This window comes from Tribolium castaneum, chromosome 2 (assembly GCF_031307605.1).
Source record: "Tribolium castaneum strain GA2 chromosome 2, icTriCast1.1, whole genome shotgun sequence".
NCBI classification, from domain to species: domain Eukaryota; kingdom Metazoa; phylum Arthropoda; class Insecta; order Coleoptera; family Tenebrionidae; genus Tribolium; species Tribolium castaneum.
Genome location: NC_087395.1, coordinates 15,901,875 through 15,918,508, shown reverse-complemented (window position 1 = coordinate 15,918,508; position 16,634 = coordinate 15,901,875). Strand labels below are relative to the sequence as shown.

The 16,634-nt window shown below is 36.8% G+C and overlaps 1 protein-coding gene across 4 annotated transcripts; it reads right to left on the bottom strand.

Moving 5' to 3' along the window:
* Positions 1–299: 299 nt before the first annotated feature.
* Nuak (Nuak family kinase) lies at positions 300–16,633 on the bottom strand. 4 transcript variants are annotated; one of them, XM_015983269.2, is made up of 14 exons: positions 16,372–16,633; positions 15,631–15,732; positions 11,815–12,014; positions 11,296–11,766; positions 11,019–11,242; positions 9,467–10,968; positions 6,708–6,866; positions 6,438–6,662; positions 6,138–6,390; positions 5,949–6,082; positions 5,852–5,896; positions 4,094–4,239; positions 879–3,234; positions 300–833 (listed from the first exon to the last, which is right to left on the bottom strand). In XM_015983269.2, the coding sequence occupies exons 2-14, from the start codon at positions 15,726–15,728 to the stop codon at positions 743–745; spliced, it is 5,904 nt and encodes a 1,967-aa protein (XP_015838755.1). In that variant the 5' UTR covers positions 15,729–15,732; positions 16,372–16,633; the 3' UTR covers positions 300–742. The 4 variants fall into 4 exon arrangements, with proteins under 4 accessions (XP_015838755.1, XP_015838756.1, XP_064211085.1 ...); XM_015983270.2 differs by having other exon boundaries at positions 6,138–6,378; XM_064355015.1 differs by lacking the exon at positions 16,372–16,633 and adding an exon at positions 16,271–16,293.
* Position 16,634: the final 1 nt, after the last annotated feature.

Here is a 16,634-nt window from a genome sequence, read left to right as displayed (position 1 = left end):
GGTCCAGGAGCTTTGAGTTTAAGCTTTTTTAGTAGATTTCTCTTGTTTTTAATAAAATAACTCACTTATTTTGTGAAATTATAAATGGATTTAACGTTTCAGAGATGTTTAAGAGTAATTTAGCTCGTTTTCCGAGCGAAATTTTGTTAAAACATGCCGAAAAAACATCATCTAATAATGATGAAGATTATTTATTTTGAAAAAAATGAGATTTTTATTAAATTGAAGATATTACTTTAGGAAGGAAAGGAACAGATTTTATGTGAAGGGCCACTGGAAGGGTTAAAGAAACTAGTTAATTTTGAAATATATTTTTTATAAAATCACCAAATTCAACATACAATTCTAACAATTCACACGAACTCAACTTAATCTTATGCATTTGTCTTAGAGAGTCAACTGAATTAAAATTATGTAAACTTGAACAATTGCTACAATAGTGTTTTATAACGCTTTCAATCCAATTTTTGTTAAATAATAAGTTACAAAATACCTACTAGAAAAACTCGAAGTGAACTAATCTTCTAACAATAAATAAAAAAGCAAACAACATTTACATATAAATAATACACTTTTATGTATCTACATTTCTCTAGTAAATAAATAAATAAGACTGCAATACTTTCGTTAGTTAAAAACCTTAATTTAACAGAAAAATTGATATGACTACGCTCTAACTCTAACATGAATCTTTGAGTCTGCGTTTTGTATACTAGTGATCACATTGTTTGAGAGAAATAATTTAAACAGGTTCAGGGGAATTAACGGAAGACGTAGGTCCATTAACGGGAGAAACAGAGCCTCTATTTATGGATGGAACCGGGGTACTGTACCTACAAAAAACAATAAACCCAACTCCTGCCACCCCACAAACTTACTTTCGAGATTTCGCAGCTGAAAGCAGCTCATCCAAAGTCGTTTCGTCGTCGGAGAAAACCGTAGTTGGCCGACTTACCCTCGCGTTGTAAGTCTGGTAGCGACTCGGGACGTTGACATAGTCGTTCAAAAGCGACGAACTTCGAGCATAATTCTTATAATCCCGCTTGACCGGATCCTGGAGAGTCGACACGTACGACGATCGACGAGTTGGCGCTTTATAGTCATAACTCGATCTACGGTCCAAAGACCCATAATCCGTGTTTTTGTACAAGTCGAGATCTTTGTAATTCCGGGTCAGACTCGGCTTGCGAGTTCGTTTCTTCTCGTTGAACCTCGTATAGAAACTCTTGCGTCGGATCCGGTCAATCACCGACTCGCTCTCGTCGCCGGAGCACAAAACCCCATTGGGTGACACCGGCGAGTGCAAGTCCTGGTTGTGGTAGTCGGAGCACACCGACCACGAGTCGCTCACGTTATCATCCGGCGACAACAGCGCCGAACTATCGTCGGTCGCCACCGAATTGCGATTCTCCCGACTCTCTTCAGCTGCACTGCGAGGTTCGCTGTTGCGTTTCGCTTCGGTTTTTTTAGGAACATCGACTTCTAAATTCAAACTACGTCTAAATGAATTGACTGGCAAGCGCGACGCTTTGCTAGCTTTGTTGTCAGGGGGTTGAAACTGCTTCATTTTGTCCAGGAGGAGGGACCGGGGACGTTCGGGCTTTTTCGGCTCTTGACTAGTTTCAATCACAGCTTCGTCACGATTCGGACTCTCCTTGAACTTTTTCTTTTTCACGATTTTGTCGTTCTTTTTGTTCTCTTGTTCCTCGTATTTTTTGAACAAACCCAAAATTTTTGTCACACTTTTGCGCGACGCTTGCAACGGCTTACTCAAATTTGACACGTCTTCGACCGAAACGGCCCTTTTAATAAGGCCAGACTCCGTGCAGTGGTCCAAATTCCGGGGGAGACTTTGCTCCCGGAGCCGCTTGATGGCGCTCTCAACGCCGGATTTTTTCTCCTTCAGGGCTTTGGCCTCCTCGGGGTCTTTCGACGACGAGCGGAACTTCTCCAGTTTCTTTTCAATCGACTGAAGCAGCTTATTCTTGTGGCCTTTTTCTTCCTCATTTATGCTTTTGTTAGTCTCGTTTTTATCTTCTTTTGTTTTGTCCCGTTCTTTTGAGCCTTGACGCGTGAAACCTTTACGTAACCGGCTAATTTTTGATTCTTTTTCCGGTGAAACCTTCTTCTCTTTCTCTTTTTCAATAACACTCTCGGTCGGGTAGCTTTTTGGGCGGACAAGTTTCGAAATTCGGGTTTTTTTCACAACGGGGGGCTCTTCAGGCTTTGTGACTTTAACGTTGACATAATCATGAACTCCTTTATTTCCTTCGATTTCTTTGTTGTCTTTCGGGACCGTTACATTGACGTAGTCATGGAGCGTCTTGACGTTATTTTCAAGGTTTTTAATGTTGTTCGAAACTTTGCTCAATAAGCGGTTGGTCTCTTTCGGACCTTCGTCAGGAGTTGACAATTTGTTCGAATCCTTTTTCTCGTCCTCGAAATCGGTGCTTTTCTCACGTGAGGCGGACCTTTCCCGCCTGGCATTCAGTCGACACTTTCTTTTGTCCCGAATCTCTTTCAAAACCTTTTGCGTTTCCATTTCCCGCTCTTTCTTTTCCTTGACTAGCACGTTTTCTTCTTTGGGTGGGTCGAAGAAATCAGGTCGTAAAAACCTCGAGATTCTTCGAGGCGTTGAGGACGGTTTTTTAATTTCAGTCTTTGGTGTTAAGTATTTATTCGACAAGTCTGAATATTTCGAGTAGGAGGAAGGACGTGATAGGGACGTGGTGTAGCTGTCGGTTACGTCGCTTCGTGACAAGCTTTCCGAAAGGCTCGAATCGGGACTTTTGTCTTTGTTTGGCAAATAGTTTTTGGGCTCTCTGAGTGAGACGGAACGAACCGCTTTGGGTCTTTTGTAGCCAAAGTCATTATCATAGGCCACACTAGCCGATCTGTTGTCATCGCGAAGCTTCACCGGAAGGCCCGATTTGTAGTTCGGTTCGTTTAAGTTATTTTCTACAGAGTAGCGATGAGGTAATGTTGAAGACAATCGGTCAACTGATCGGCGTGCAAATTTGTGGTTGTCTTCGTAGTTGTTACTTCCGTTTGAGGACAGGGTCCGTTGCAGTTTTTGGGCTTCAGATGGCGCGAGTTGTGACAGTAAGTGTTTTTGAATCCGTCGTGACAAGCCAGGTGTTAGGTACGACAAAGCTAAAGCGTCTTCATCGCTTAATTTAATTTTTTTAAGATCTAAATCTGCTAAATTAAGGTTTTCTTTCTTCGCTTTTTTATCTGAAACGACGAATCGTAATCAAACACTTGCACTTGCGTCATTCGGTCGTTCAAAAGCAACAATACACTACCTACCGTTTCAGTTAGTGACTTTTTGGCACAAAACATCTGCGGCTGCTTGAAATAAAACACGAAACGAAAAAAATTAGTGAACAAAAATAAAACGACGCATTGGGTAGCACATGCGTGGTAACACAACTGATTCCCGATGAATGAACGAACTCTGGTGTGAGATAAAACGTATGATTGGGTGTGTGTTAGGTGATAGAATGGTGATGAATTAGTGCATGCAGCCTACCGAGTCTGTGTTGCAGCAGGTAGCCAGGCAGTTAGTGGGTGCCCTTCTGTGTGGCTGGTCCGCAGGGCACATGCACCGTCACACGCACTCGCGCTGCAACCACAACACTGTCACGGCCATGCTTCCCATTGCCCTGGCATATCCTGATGTATCATCCTCGGGTTTTCACTACGTGGGTTACACTACGTTTGTACAGTATTGTGCAAAAACCTCCACCACTTGTCAGTTCCCCAATTAACTTACCTTGACTCGCGCTAAATCAATAAGTGAGGATAGTTTCAAAAAATATTTATTAAAAAATTGTCTTGTTAGTGGTGTCTTACACAATACTGCTAGGACGAATTAGTCAATACATCAAAATATGCCGATACATAATTACAACTAAAAAAAAGTTATTGTAAAAAAATTACACAAAATTAACAGATTACAAAAACAAAATACAAAAACAGGAGTATGCAAAAATCCCCTATTCTACACGGGCACAAAAATCTCTCTACAGAGAACAGTGAAAAATTCCGTGTCACAACACAAAACTACCAAATACGATTTAGAAAATTTTACCTCGGGGGCGCGTCGCTGTCGAGTTTGGGTCTTTGAAGACACTTTCGATATCTGAGGCTAAGTCACGACTCACGCTACGGCGCCAAGGCGTAGCTGAGGTCTCGTTGCTGCGTTCGCGGCTCAGGCTCCGGCCCAACGTTGAATGCCTGAAAAATTATTTTCAAAATACATGTGCAAAAGCAAAATCACTAAATTTTCGTATCTCCGAAAGGCATGAGATAGTGGCTTTCTAAGAGATAACAGATTGAAAATTATTCGTGTTAAACTGCAAATAATAATTTTAAAAACAAGTCCATTAACTGCTAGACTTTTGCACAGTTCAAAAGACATACCAGTATCTATAATTGATATAATCCATACGTATTACTTGTAACCTTTTATTGTTTTTTAAATAAAACCACAACCAGAAGAATTCTCAAAAACTGGATTTATAGCTAAACAAAACTACAAATGCCGAAAAAAGGTGAGTTACCCTAAAAAATGGCCTTTAAAGGGTGCTCTCTACCTATTCGCCAACATGTACAGAAATTACGAATTTTTAAAACGTAATGAAAAGTGTATTTTATTACTCTTTGAAAAAATTCTCTACTCTGTAACATAAATGAAGAATGCCATTATTTAATCCGCTAAAGTGGTATTTTTTCGAAAAAAAAAAATTTCATAAAAATGATATTTTCTCTAAAACTTTACAGCACTTTCTTAAAAACGTTTCAGTAAATTAAGATATTGTAAATTGTAATTGATATCAAATTCAAGAAGATCAGTAGCATTAGTAATGAATCTATTGCCTCAGAATTTTTTTGCTGTTGTTTTCAGAATCAGTTAATAACTCTTATTAAATTTATACGTTGATAAAGTTTTTCCATTATTAGTTATTACATGTAAATTCTAAGGCATATTCGTATATTCGACCTATTTCGAACCGAAATGAAATTATTTTATTATTTTTTTAGTTATTATGCCACAGAAAATTTCCAAACAAATTAGGAGCCCAGAATTTGCTAATTTTGTACAAAAGTATGTCCAAATTCTACAAATATACACTTTTCACAAGCTCTGAAATGGAAATTCGTCCTGATATCAAAATTTTAACGTCAGAATTGAAAAGTACGTCCCAATAGTGTACATAATCAATGGTTAAATTCCCGACAACAGACAAAAAATTAAATTTTATCTAAGTAAAAACCCTTAAGTTGAATTGGATCAGTTCTTAAAGTATTATCTTTTTGAGTTAAATTTAAGACTGTTTTCTAAAAGTTCATAATATAATTTACAAAGTATTTCAGATATACTTTCAATATTTTAATTAAGTAATAATAAAAGCAGTCGAGATGTGGATTTTTATTATTTCTGATTTTTTATTTTTTCAAATAATTATCTGTAATTTGATAGGCATAATTTTCAGACTATTTTCTCCCAAAAATTGAAATGGCAATCTCAAGCCGGTCCACAGATGTGAGAGGACTTAAACAGCAATTGTTTTTATTTCTAGCCAACTAGTGTACGGAAAACTTCTTTAATACCACAATAAGACCTGTGAAAATGTGAACATTTCTTACGCTACATTTTGCTACAAACAAGCCAAAAATCCGCATAAACCACAGAAAATTGTTTTATTGGCTCAAGGTATGTTTCATTGGAACAATAAATCTAACCAGGGCGAGAGAATACATGCAAAAACAAGTGCAAAACTAATTTCGATGAAATGCAACAACACTACAAAACGGTTGCAGTAAATCCATCGAACAAGCAACTTACTTATACGTTTTAGTTTCCCTTACACACGTATACTTATATTGCGAGCTTGCGATTGCAAAATTATTATTTTCAAACTGTTGGTAACACTGCTACATACCTGGACAAGGGGTCTAGCCGGTTGTGAAAATTCCAGAAGTTGGTGCCATGGTCAAAATGGCTCAATAACCGACTGCTGGGGAATCCAGGCCTGCCCCCATCTTCAACATTCAATTTCTGGGTCAAATCCCTTACCTACATATCATTAATGATAAGAAAAAAACAATAAAATTGCGGTTTTGTGGCGTACCCTTGATAACAAATTGGAGAATAAGTGTTCGGCTGTTAAAATCTCAAACCCGTCATCGTCGTCCTCCTCGCCAGAACTGAGCGAATCGTTGTGCTCCAAAATGGTCCTCTTCGGTCTTGTACTCCTCAGCCTGTGCAAATGGAACGCATCCTTTCGCGAATCCTCATTGTCGCTGTCTTTCCCGAACGAACTGTGGCGATACAAGCTGGGGAAGGAGGTCTCGTCTTCCGAGTCCCGATCACTAAACAAGGAGCTAAATCAATTTATTACAAAGTTGGGCAAAAGGGATCGTTTCGTTACTTTAATCTCCTGGCTTTGCCAAACTTGTTCCTCGATTTGTTTGTCATGGTGCTTGTTGTACTCGCTGTGTCACTCGGTTCCACGCTACCAGCGCGTGGGGTCACATAACCACCGCCTTCGACCGCAATCGGGATGATGTATTCTCTCGGGGATTTTTTAATCGGTTCGCCGGATGTTGTTTCAGTGTCGGAGTCTTGAGTGGACTGTCGTGACAAGCTGTTGGATCTGGGGAAAATAATTAATGAGTTGTGACCGAATTGTGGGTTGTACCTTTGCGATGTTGTCGATTTTTGGCTTTGGAGAGGTCGCGGCATTGGTGGTTTGGTAGGGGGCGATTGGACGGCCTCCTTTGTGTCTTGCTGTTCGAAGGAAATCGGGATGATTCGCTCTTTGGGGGAGCCCTTCGATTCGGGTTCCAGCGATGATGATCTAAAATTAAAGCGTTTTTGGAAAAACGAGCGAAAATAATAACTAAGGATATTTCAATCCAACAAAAACAAGGAAAAAAATTATGTCAAAAAAACTACCAAATAATAAATAATTACAAGATAGTAACACAAGCCCTAACGACTAAATGTTCGGACCATCACGGTCTTTGAAGAAAGAATAATTCTTTTCTCGCCTAGGCATTTTTTTAGTACTGCTATGCCGTTTTGTTCACCTTATGTAAAAAAAATCTAGACACGGAAACATTCTTTTTGCAATCTATTGCTTCTTTTTTTAACGAATGATCGCACGAGAAATCATAAAATTTCGACTAATTGATATTTATAAAATATTTTTCATAATGTTAGTATTAATATTTGAAAACAATGCAGGTAAGTATACAAAATAAGAAAACTTAAAATAAGACCTTAGAAATTTTTAATAACCAAATGTTCAAAGCTAATCTAGTAATTCTGGGTTCTCAACAAGCGACAGACAAAAACAGATCTAAACATAAAAACGTAGACCTATAAAAAAGATAAATAAAACTAAACAATGAACGTAATAAATTAAAACAAGAACCAAACAAACTATAAATGTAGAACAAAAGAAAGAGATACAGTCTATCCCACCTAATTTTTTTAAACAAAACTAGTTTTTCCAACGGCCATGGATTTCGCAAACTTCAAAAGTGAACGAAGAATTGAAGATATTTTTTGGATTCAATTTAATTCCACAAAGAATAAATAAGAATTGTAAAATGAACGAAATTTAATTGAAAATTTTTTTTACAGTTTTATCGAAATGATTTATATTCAGATTGAATTTACTTGATGCTTTTTTTACATTTACATACGAGACATTCATAAAAAGAATTGTGGTATCAGATAAATTTAAACTGTCTCTATTATGCTCATTACATAAAATCGAAATTTTCTTATAATTGTGAAATCAAACTCTCTCACGCAAAAGAAGTTGTCACATCATAACACAGTAAGTAGAAACTTATTTCTTTACTATTTTTAAGCATATGCTAATACTACGTAAGTTTTAGCATCTACTTATTACTACAAAGTGAAAATTTAAAATTTTATAAATACCGATAAATAAATAAAGCCCTCTTTAAAATGTTTATCTATTTGGTTTATTTGCTATGAAAGAAAATGTTTTGTTTTTGTTGAATTTCTGATAGTTTTTTTGTTTTCTTTTAATTTTAATTTTTTATTTTTAACTTTCTTTGTTTGAATATCCTATAAGATTTCTCGTTGGATGAGCATTACTTTTAGCACCCATCTTAAAAATATATATAATTATCTATAATTTTAAGCATGTACGAGTACTACTTTTTATGAATATCATCCAATGATAGCGACAATAATTTACAACAAATGTTATATTTATTAAAAAAATGTTTCTAGTTACACATTAATATCTTTTTTTTTGTATTGTTTTTTCAGATTTTCTATTAAAGTACCACGAAAAATGTGGTATCATTGCTTCTGACGATCTTCTTGACTATTTCCCGTACACCTATGTCATGAGAGCCAAAAAATTTTTTTGAAAGGCCATACTTTAGACCTTTATAAGAAAAAAAATGCTCGAATGATGTCCGAGTAGTTCTCAAATTTTTTATCATCCCATCAACTGAAATCATTTTTATATGTCCGTACAGATACGATTTAAATAATTTATTAAAGTAGCGTAACTCCAAAAAAAGTTTTGACAAATTAAAAAATCATTAAAAAATCTATGTGATAACAAAAAACTAAAAGTGGGTTTTCATATTTTTTCATATTCAGACTAATTTTTTTTAAAGGATTTCGTGGCAGACCAGTGTAATCTGTGTACAAAATATGTACTTAATTTTCCACTTTATAAAAACTTAGTCCAGATTTATGGACTCATTTTTTGCAAAATTTCTGCGTTCGTTTCATGAGAAATGCCGCAAATTATTTTTTTTTCGCTTTTTTACAAATTTTTGGGAACTCTTGGTAACATTTCTCGCTCTTCTTGAATTGTTTTCTATAAAATTAAATTATAACCATCATTTTTTCAAGATCTATTGATAAATAATAACAAGTGTCTAGAAATCAATGACATCGAAGTGCATCCTGGCTTAGCCAGGTGGAACATTTACTTGCCAAGATTTACTTTTCGGATTTAAGATTTTTTTCTAAATATGAAATATGTACGTTCAATGCAAGCAAAATTGGTTTTTGTAGCAAACACATTACCTTGGCTTCTACACCATATCATTAAATTTCTACTAACTACAGCATTTAGTTGTTAGGGCTCATAATCTTTAGGTGAAGTTCTTCAAGCCAATAACTTCTTTAAAACTACGTTGAACTGTCATAGATCGGAATATGAAATAAATAACAAAAAAAAGTCCGCATAAACAAAGACTCTCGAAAGATTAATCCAATTTTTGACTCTCAGATACTTACATAATAAATTTCATCACAGTGAAAGGCGAAATTAGTGTTCAAATGATTATGGAATACTGTAAACGAATGTTAGATTGCATTTTATTACAAGAAATGACCCAAACGTAAACTTCTCACTTGTGAAAAAGTTAGTGCCACCCCTCTCCCACTAATTACCTTAAGTTCCCGACAGATGGCGCCGTCACCGGCACCACAACCTCACTCCTCTGCGTCGCCAACTTGGGCGGCGCCGTCACATTATGAGCCATTTCAGTCTTAAACTCCATGGTAGCTGGCTTAGGCATGGGATAATTGAGCTGAATTTCCGCTTTGGTGGTCTTCCTCCTCGGCAACGTGGCCGATTTGAGCGTAATCTCCGCCGAGGAGGTCTTATTCTCCTCTTCAACCTCCGGCTTCTCCTCCACCTTCTTCACCTCGGCTTTGCTATCAAACTGGGGCCGGACGAACGGCTTGGGGCCCAATGGGGGCGACAGGGGGGACGCCAGCAGCCCGATGTTGCCCGAAGCCGAGCGGCCGCCAACCCCGAACGGCACCGGGGGCTTCCGGACGCAACACGGCCGAGATTTTGATTTCCGCGCTCCTTCCTTGTCTAAGGCACTTGAGATAATACTAACGGCATTGCGCACGCGCTCTTTGCGCTCATCGTCGATCACAGGCTTTGGTGTTTCGGGGTCTGGTTTGGGCTCCTCCTTGTCAGCTTCGGGGGGTTTTTGTTGATCGATGAGGATTTTCTTCGAGGGGGTGCCTTTCAGTTTTGGGGGAGATGTTGATGTGAGGCTTGCTTTGCGTTCAAACTCCTTCTTGAAACCGTCAACGCTGACGCCGGGGATTACGATTTTCTTTGGCTTTTCCACGGGGGTGGGTTTGGACTCGGTGGGGGATGAAATCATGTTTTGGAATTTTTCGGCCGCTTCGAAAATACGCGATTTTCTCCGTTCGATTGGTTTGGTGGGTTTTTCTTCGGGTTCTTTTGGTTTTTCTTCGACGGGTGGGGCTGGGGGTGGCGATGGTTCTTTGGGCTTAACTGTTTCGTTCTTATCGGTTAAGACCTTCTTCTTGACTGTTTTCTTCTTCGCGATTTTGGATTCCGGTTTCTCGGTTTTTTCAGGTTGAGCAACAACGTCCTTGTTTTCTTTATCTACATTGTTTACGTTTTCTTGACTAGGAATTTCATTTATGCCTTCCAATGCTTTATTGCTGACACTAGTTGATAGAGTTTTCTTTGTTTTGGGCTTCTTTTCCGTTGTTTTCTTTGCCTCTTCGATTATCTCACTACAAGCGGCTCCTTGTAACGACGGATCAACTGGTTCTTCGTTTGTTTCAACGTCCATGTCACGTGTTATTGTTTGAGTTAGACTCTTATCCAATGGGATTGGCTCAGACATACTTGCATCTTCCAAAGAAGCATTTTCCTTAATTGCACCGTGGAGGGTAATATCAGCAACAGTATTCTCTTTGATTATCTTATCCTTTCTCTTAAGGCCATCCTTGACTCGATCCGTACTAACAGTATTTTCTAGTTTACGTTTAGGTGAAGCTTTTTCTTCGGTTAAAAGTTCTTTGATCCTTCGTTCAGCGGGATGAGTTAATTCCATTAAACTACCTACAGATTGGGATCGTGTGGGCGGTGCAACTTCAGTCTTCATCTCTTCAGCAACCTTAAAGAGTCAAAAATCAGTCAAAAGTCCCAAAAATTGGCACTACTTACATCTCCAGTAACCACAAGTTTGTCACTTTCAAGCTGAGGTGGCGGAGGAGCCAATGATAATAACAAATCTAATCTTACGGGAGTTTGATTGGCTAATTCTTCTGAGATCTCTAAACAGCTAACGTCGTAATTCTCGTTCACCCACCAGTGGGTACAAATTTTTTCTATATCTGCTCTATTTTTAGGATTCACGGTTAACATTTCCCTAATGAGAGGAGAGGCGGCTAAAAGCGCAAAATTAGTCTCTTGTTGCAATATTCTCTGGGCAATTTCTTACGACTGGGTTTGGCTGGCTCGAAGTAATCTCCTTGCGAAATTTGCCTAACTAAACGTTTAAAATTGCTTCCATCAAAAGGCATGGCACCGTAGACTAGAGTATATAAAAGTACACCTAACGACCAACAGTCGACTTCTGGTCCATGGTAGGGCGTCCCTTTGACAATTTCGGGAGAAGCGTATAGAGGGGAACCACAGAAAGTGCTTAACAGTCTTTGATCGTCAAAAACATTTGACAGTCCGAAATCGGCAATCTTAGCATTATTGTTTTCGTCCAAAAGAATATTTTCCAGTTTCAAATCCCTATGGCAAATTTTATGTTTGTGGCAATAGTAACACGCAGTGGCGATCTGTCGAAATATTCGCCTGGCTTCGTTCTCGTCTAAAATCTTGCGCTCCGACAAATAATCGTAAAGCTCGCCCCCTGCCGCATATTCCATCACTAGCACCATTTTTTCCCTATTTTCAAACACTGCAACGACAATTAATCGAAAGTACTATTTATAAACTATTGTGTTACCTTCGTAAATGTGGATAATATTAGGATGTTGCACCGAAGACATGATTTGAATTTCGCGCCTTATCCGGACTAGGTCGGCCTCCGATTCGATTTTGGATTTTTTGATTGTTTTTATTGCTACTTCTTGACCAGTCTCTTTGTTTATTCCTAATTGCACTTTGCCGAACGTGCCTTGACCCAGTTTCTTTATTATATCGAACCTTAAAAATGTTTTGCAATAAATAGCCGTACAAATATGGTACGACACCTTGATGGAAATGTTGGTCTTAATAAATCTAAAATTAACTCGACTTTTTCTCGGAAAATTGAAACAAACGGTATGTATCGTATCAAGCTTTATTTATAAAAAAATTTGGCAAACTGAACTTCCTACAACTTTCTCATTCTGTGTCAAGTAATGCAGATCCATAAAACCAGCGTTTAGTCTGCGGTCCGTTTTTGGGTTCGTGGAATTAATAAAAAATCAGATTGTGTTCTCAATAATTTATTCGACCTGTTTGGTTGGGCAAACACGCTTTCCACAAACAATTTCAGAATGCATTTGAGTGAAGCCTGCTAAGAATACCCTTGGTCCTTGCTTACGTAAAGTTTTGCAATTGAAATGTTCCCGAAGAATATTTTTAGAATGATTACAACAGTAAATATTTAGTCATTTGATGACAATATAGGAAGTATGTCTTAGTCATTATTCTCACAACTGCTGCGACAAATTCTGATAAGACATAAAAATAAAGGAAACAAAATCTTGTCATTTGAATTATTATCAAACACATGTGCGGACAAACACTGTGTTTACTCAGATGATCTCCACATAAATTTACAAAATGTTATTCAAATTTACAATTATATTACGTTTGTCTGCACTTGGATAAATGTGCAAGTGTCGGAATACAATCTGCGCATTTCACTACGAGGATTGATACGCAGTAGATGCATTTGTTTTTAGTCGGACAAATGTCAATGGCTTTTGGCTTCAACTTTCAAAAGTGCGTACTCCACTTCCGAATCCGAATTACGTTTACTAAAATCGCCCGGAAAGCACGACATGAGGTCATATTCTGGCCACATTTACCAGAAAAAAAACTACTTGAAACAGAAGAAATATGTTAAATTGTAAATTTTAACTATGGGCCAGTTTACGAATGCGCCAGCTGTACATCTAGTTCGCTATATAGATATTTTGGCACAGTAGCTTATTCCAGATCCTAATACAAATGCTAAATAGTAAATACTATTTGTTTACAATAAATGAACATTTAATGAAATTGTATCAAAAGGAAAAAGAAAAAAAAACATCCACACATAAGTCTAATTGAATAGTGTCCTCCCTAACCTCCCTATTTGAATTCCGTAACAATCTATAAAAACAGTGATAAAGTGACATTTATCTTACTGGCATTATTATCTAATATTCAATATTTCTTCACTTTATTGTATTGTGTTCATTGTATCTCTTTCAATTAATACTTTATCTAAAAAAGGTCCATTACTTGTTTATTATTAATTTATTAGATATTGACTATAAAGGGTGTTTCACTTAATTTTATGAGACCTGCGCCTGTAAAATGCCACCAAGAATAAATATTCCGGAAGAAACTTGATTACAAATTTTGAAAAATTAGATGGCCTTCTCTAGTTTGTTCACCCCTTCGAAAAATTACAATGTTTTTGGGTAGTTAGTGACTAAGATAGATACATTACAATCATATTCATTTCGTTTCTTGATAAAACACATGATAACTGTTTCTAAAAAACAAAAATTTATGACTATTAACTGTGCTATTAATAAAACGGTGATTAGTTTGACAACTACTGTCATGGGTTTTCATAAATTAAATAAAAAAATGTTTATTTTTTATATCTAAAGAAAAATATAAAGAATTTTGACTAGCGCGCTTGGATTGTTTAGCGAAAGGAATAGAATAATTAATTTTGGAGTTGGAAAATCTTACAGAATACACACTTAAAAACAAAATTGGCTTGATTCTGGGTTTTTGTCCAAAGTCAACAGTTTATAAAATACAGCGCTTATCAATTTATTTAACGTTTATTTAACGTAAGGCGTAAGCCTCGTAAAGTTATGTGAAACACCCTGTATTATAACTGCGTTTCTACTACATATTTAAAAAATATTGTGATATATACCAGTATATCAGAAATAAGTGTTGTAACTTTTCAATAAACGTTTCACAATTTTTTGAACACGCTTTTTTAAAAAAATACAAACAAAAACTAAGGTCCTAATTTCAAGTTGAGTTACAACCGGCGTTACTGTTATAGCAATGTCATTGGTTGCTGCTATACAACTACAACCTAGGCACAACTTTACAACCAAACTTCAAACCAGCCCATAAGAATCCTAGAAAAAAAATATCGCCATAAAAAAGTTACTATTAGCAAAAAATGTCACTTTTCAACTACTGAAACAATACTTAATAATTTTTTTAATGTTTAAAATTAAATACATTTTGAGTAATTTGCAAGAGACACTTAACTATTATTGTTTTTAGACAGATAGTTTAAAGGTCTTTCAGATGCAAAAATAAAAAATAGGGTTTTCCATTTAACTTACATTTAAAATATTTAAGTTATTCAACTTTCAACAAACCTCTTCATTATTTTATCTTCTTAATTTCAGTGAACTAAAAACAATACATCCTTTAAGTTTGAACTCTCTTCTTTAAAGTAGTGAAAGTCTAGGATTCTAGGATTCATAGTTTTTATGTAGTTATTTTAAAAATCGACCAATAACAATTTATAAACAATTTATTAAAACGTCAGTGTGAAAAGCTACATCAAAAATGCAAAAAATATAGGCTGTTCTACTTGAAAAAACATAACTTTAGTGTTTTTTTATATTGGGACACCACAATATTTAAAAAAATACAGAAATTTTTTCTTACTTAGTCGAAAGCCTTAAAGAGTTTAGAACTGATATTTTTAAAGAATTTTAATAGAGCTTTTTAAAAAAGTCATTGTCTTCGGTTCTGTTCCCAAATGCTTTGTTTAGAAAAAAGAAACTAGAAACCTGTTTCGTCAAATAAAATACCAGTATAGGTCTTCGCACTTTTATTTATATTTTTCAATAGGTATTTATTTTTTTGTATTTTCTGAATAACAAAAAAAACTCAAATAAGTTTTAAAGGAAGACAAATCATATTTATGTATAAAAAAAATGCTGTTTAACTGGCTTAATAATTTTTTATCAAGTACGTACGCTTACATTAAAAAAGCAAAACAAGAACCATAAAATCTGTAATAACGCTGTAAATGTCAGTAATATAAGATGAAATTTACTGCACCCGAATGTTGCAAAAACAAAACTGTCGCAATCCAGACGCTCTAATAACACTGAAGAAAAATACTTCCCATCAAGTGAATTCTCCGCGTTTAGTCTGCGGTCCGTCCGAATTTAAATTCCTTTCATTTCAAAACAAAAGAATTTTTACAGCAACTGTTCCGAATCAAACAATAAAAATCCAATGTTTATGTGTATTAAACACAGTTCAGCTGGCCAAATCTCTATTTTCCCGATTTGTTTAACCAATAAAACGCTCCCAAAAGCTTCCAATACCACCAAAATTTCCATCTCACGAGATGTCGTAGACAATTAAAAAAGGGTAATTAAAGTCGGCGTCTAACTGCAAAATATAGAAAGTGGCAATGTTATTAACTGCTATTAAAAATTGGAGGTTGTCCAATATGAATTTCCGTGCCAAATCGCCAAAAACATCGTAATCTCTGTCATTCACGGAGTACAATTGTCTTAATTGCCAAGGAAGGGCTGTGCAGCGCACCGTGAAACGGCATACTCACCTCTGTTTCAATTTCTTTTTGTGATTGTGTTGTTTAACTCCGCCGGCATTCTCAATGCCGCTCATTATATTATTTATACTCGGGTCTCCGACAACCATTTTGCTGAAAAAAAAATCAATGGACCGTGTTAAAAATGAATGATCGAAAAAAGCAGAAAGGGGGTCCGGAGACGCGATAGAAAAGGATAAGAGCGCACATAAACTCAAGACGGGACAGCTATTTTAAGCCCATCGGATGGCAGGTTTGAATAGTTTACTCGGTTATTTTTATTCAACAAATTTAACTTATCCTTGTCTACTTGTCTTTAACTAAATAACTCGCGAGCGCGCGACGTGAAGCAAAACGGGGGAGCCCCTCTGGGCCCAATTTTTGGCCGAACTTTCGCTTTCCTTGGGCTTGGATTTCATGAATAATCGCCTCCATATACGGCCATCAGTCGCGCAATGAATAATTCATGATTTCATTGCCGAAGAAAAGTCAAAAACCCACATTAGCCCACGTGTTGTTGCCGCGAGTGTACCACATGTGGGCGTGCTCCGCACGTACACGGGGTACACTCGTCACACATGGAATTTGGAAATGGGATAAAATCATTTGCGAAAAAAATCGCCGAATGGTTTATTCCCCCATTGGCACGCACCGGAACGAAAAACCGGTGGCGGAAAAACCGCCCCTAACCTAGACATTTGACGCGATAAACGTCAACACTGCGATCGCTACACCCTTGACTTTTCGTCTTACCCGCCTTAATTCATCGAAACACCCCGTAGATTTGAAATTGCCAAGAGCGGGCACCACAATCGCCGGATTTCACTCGAATTTACGCACAACACGGTTTTTTCGGTTCGCAGCACTTGGAGGCGCACGAATTTCGCATTCACATTATTATTATCAATGGAAAAAGAGTTTTTTTAACATTTTAAATAGCCCGATATGTCTGCTCGCCGCCATGTTTCTTCGGTTTAAAAATAGGTCCCTACACGACATTGGAATGTTGCGTTTGA